At 39.6% G+C, this 3,068-nt stretch overlaps 1 protein-coding gene across 1 annotated transcript; it reads right to left on the reverse strand.

Annotated features, from left to right (window-relative positions):
* Positions 1-233: 233 nt before the first annotated feature.
* On the reverse strand, positions 234-1,435 carry LOC146470062 (octopamine receptor beta-2R-like). Its single transcript, XM_085122049.1, has one exon. It carries the CDS (start codon positions 1,274-1,276, stop codon positions 272-274), a length of 1,005 nt encoding a protein of 334 aa, XP_084978175.1. The 5' UTR covers positions 1,277-1,435; the 3' UTR covers positions 234-271.
* Positions 1,436-3,068: the final 1,633 nt, after the last annotated feature.

Below are 3,068 nucleotides of genomic sequence, written 5' to 3' on the forward strand. Positions count from 1 at the left end.
ATTCGTGAGGTTATTTCGATTAGGGGCACTGGTAGATACAACCTTCGATCTAATAACAGTTTTAAAAATCTTAACTATTTAATATGCAAGTCTCTAGCTACACTTGGCGATGGGTCCTTCCATATGACGGACTCTAAGCTTTGCTTTTTACTATCTAAATGCATTAAAATTACCGCTATTTTCTCAAGTTATGGAGTGTTTCTTAAATTGTACTTGTACCAAGCCTTCCATCATCTTAATTTGGGTTTTCAAATAAAAATAGGGCGGGGGTTTATTGCCCTTGTATTCCAACTGTATTACGGCAACCAAACATTCTTTTGATTGAAACCCTGATGTCCCTTGTGCGCCAGCAATAAATTACTGGGTTCAGTATGGCTTGCGTCAGGACGATCGTGTTGGAGGCGAACCACAGCAATGTCACAAGGCGTTCGCGCAAACCGTAAAACTTACGGGCAATGAATGTTGCTATGAGAGGCAGATTACATAACATGAGCAGAACGATGACTAAAAGCGTTGTCTTGGCTGCCTTGGACATGCTAGAGTTTCGTGATATTGATTGCTCTTCCAATATTGATTGTCCTGGTACAGTGGCTTGAATTCGGTTCGAATGTCGACGAGCTTCTATCCACAGACGAATATTTATTACCAGTATAAAGAAAGCACTGAAAATGACAAATGCCATGCGCGAGTAGCCAATAAGGCCACCTCCGTGCTCACGTCGGGTAAAGACTGTTAGCAACGTCCATGAAATCCAAAAGACGACCGAAAATATCACAACTGCCTTCTTGGTTAAGAAACGCTGATGTTTGAAGGGGTAGAAGATAGCAATGAAGCGCTCCACACTGATTAAACAAACATGTAGCATAGAGGATGACGAGAAAGTGAACAGAAATATAACATACAGGTCTTTGAGCGAACAAGCTGCCCTTGAATTAGCAGCAACTAAACCCGTCTCTGCAGCAAACAAGGGCTGAGTAACGAGACCGACTAAAAGGTCACAAAACGACAAACAGAGCAAGAGCAAGTTTGATGGTGTTCTCAGCAACTCATATCGATAAAAAGCTGCGAAAACAACACAGTTTCCAAGGATAGCTATCACCGCAAGGAAAGCGTTTAGAGATGAGAGGAAAGCGCACAAAGCCCGAAAATCCGCCAACCCCATGTCGTTGGCCATTTGCACTTGTTTTAGTAGTGGACAAAGCTTGTTTCCTGAAAAACTCCGTGTGGAATTTGTCAAATTAGTCTCTGAAACAGTTGTATTGTTGCTGAATGGCATTTTTTCTTGTACTTTCTGTCCACAAATTACACTTTACAGGACTGTACTTCTCTAGCCCTCGTAAAGTAATTGTGAAACTGTCGCTCTCTTCAATGAGCCTTTATTTCCAATGGTCTCGGTAACTCCGCCCAACTCTCCTTTGGTCTGTGTTCGACTGAAAACTGTACCAGCAACAGTAAATAAAGACAGCTGGAGAGTTCTCAGCAAGTTCCAGTTGTTAAAATGCTAATTCATTTTTTTTTTTAAGCCAAATACGGACTGCGGATATGAAATGAATAATTGCGAGTGACAGCTTCTTCCGATTGAGTCTCGACAGATGTGATGAACGGGTTCACTAAGGGGTAATTGAGAAAAAGAAGAAAACAAAACAATGGTGGCATTTAGAGCTCTTTTAAAACAGCTTACTTACTTACTTTGTGCTTAACTACTGAGCAGTTATAGAACCATTCGATTGATGTCTGCGAGTAGGCAAATACTATATTTTCGCCTTATTTCCTGCTGTTATCTCGAGCAGACTAATTTTAATTTTTTTTTTAATGAAACTTTGAGCTAACAGGGGCACTAGGCCCAAGGGTTCATTATGGCGAATATCTGTTTGGAAGGCGTTAATCGCCGCAGAATTCGGCAGATTTAGCTGTGAAGAAAATCTAAAGATTTCTTCGGCAAAATGGCAGCTCAAAATTGGCGGAGTAAAACCGGAAAACTGATTCCTTTAGTTTTTGGACGGGCAAATATCTTGCCGGATAACTTTACTAAGTAAGGTCAGCTACTTCCATAAAGCCGACATCAGCTCGTTAATTTGCGAAATGACATTCCACTTCCTTAAACTTTTTGCGACTTTTCAACTTAAGCATCCGAATAGATCAAAGGCCATTAAGCTGTATTAGCATACGCAAATTTGTCTTTAAAAGAAAAGACGGGATCTGCGAACACAGGAGACAACATTTTATTGAGACGTTTTGCGTTGTTAAGCCGTAAGTACGAAGGCTGGCCCTTGCTGTTATGAACTGAAGAAAACCCTTTAAAAACAACAACAACAACAACTGTGAGGGTCTTTTATCTATTTGATCTTTCATCTACAGTTCACATATTTGATTACAAACATTGTTACGAAAATAATAATACAACATTCAGGCAAAACAGGAAAAATCTAAGAACCACGACAGCTAAAAATAACCACAGCCGGGCCTATGATTACGATTAAAACAAAGTTAACGAGTAAAGATGGAACAGATAACATGATTTTTCTTTTATTTTGACCCTGATGAAGTTTTCTTCACGAGCTAAAAATCACAATCATGACGTCTGAGTTAACATGGTTAAAAAAAATGAAAAACAACCAGACTGAGAGGCGTATGGAAATTCAAAGTGGTGTTTTGTCTTTGTTAATCTAAGGAGTGATATAAATACACTTATATCTTTACTCATTTCACCTGTTGTCGACCAACATGATCTTCTACAGGCATGAAGACTGCGATAGAGAAGTCCGAACATGAGGCTTTCTAGAAAAAAAAAACGCTTTTATTTTTATTGTACTCTCCTGGCCGCGGCATTTGATGGCGTTAAAGGTGATGTTTTCGCAAACGCTGCGAAAGGTATAAATCTGGCTTAATGTTTTTGTCTGATCGAGCCGGGATTTATCTAAGTGTTATCAAGTTGCGCCGCAAAACATTAACCAAAATTAATGAGCTGTTTCAACATGAGTGTTTTAGAGGTAAGACTTTGTCAGGAACAAAAGTAGCGATTTGTAGGAAATCAAGTCAAGTTACCTTTGAAGTTGAGACGTTCCTTG

The sequence above is a fragment of the Pavona decussata genome, unplaced genomic scaffold (genome assembly GCF_977016875.1).
Source record: "Pavona decussata unplaced genomic scaffold, jaPavDecu1.1 SCAFFOLD_114, whole genome shotgun sequence".
In the NCBI taxonomy this organism is placed as follows: Eukaryota; Metazoa; Cnidaria; class Anthozoa; order Scleractinia; family Agariciidae; genus Pavona; species Pavona decussata.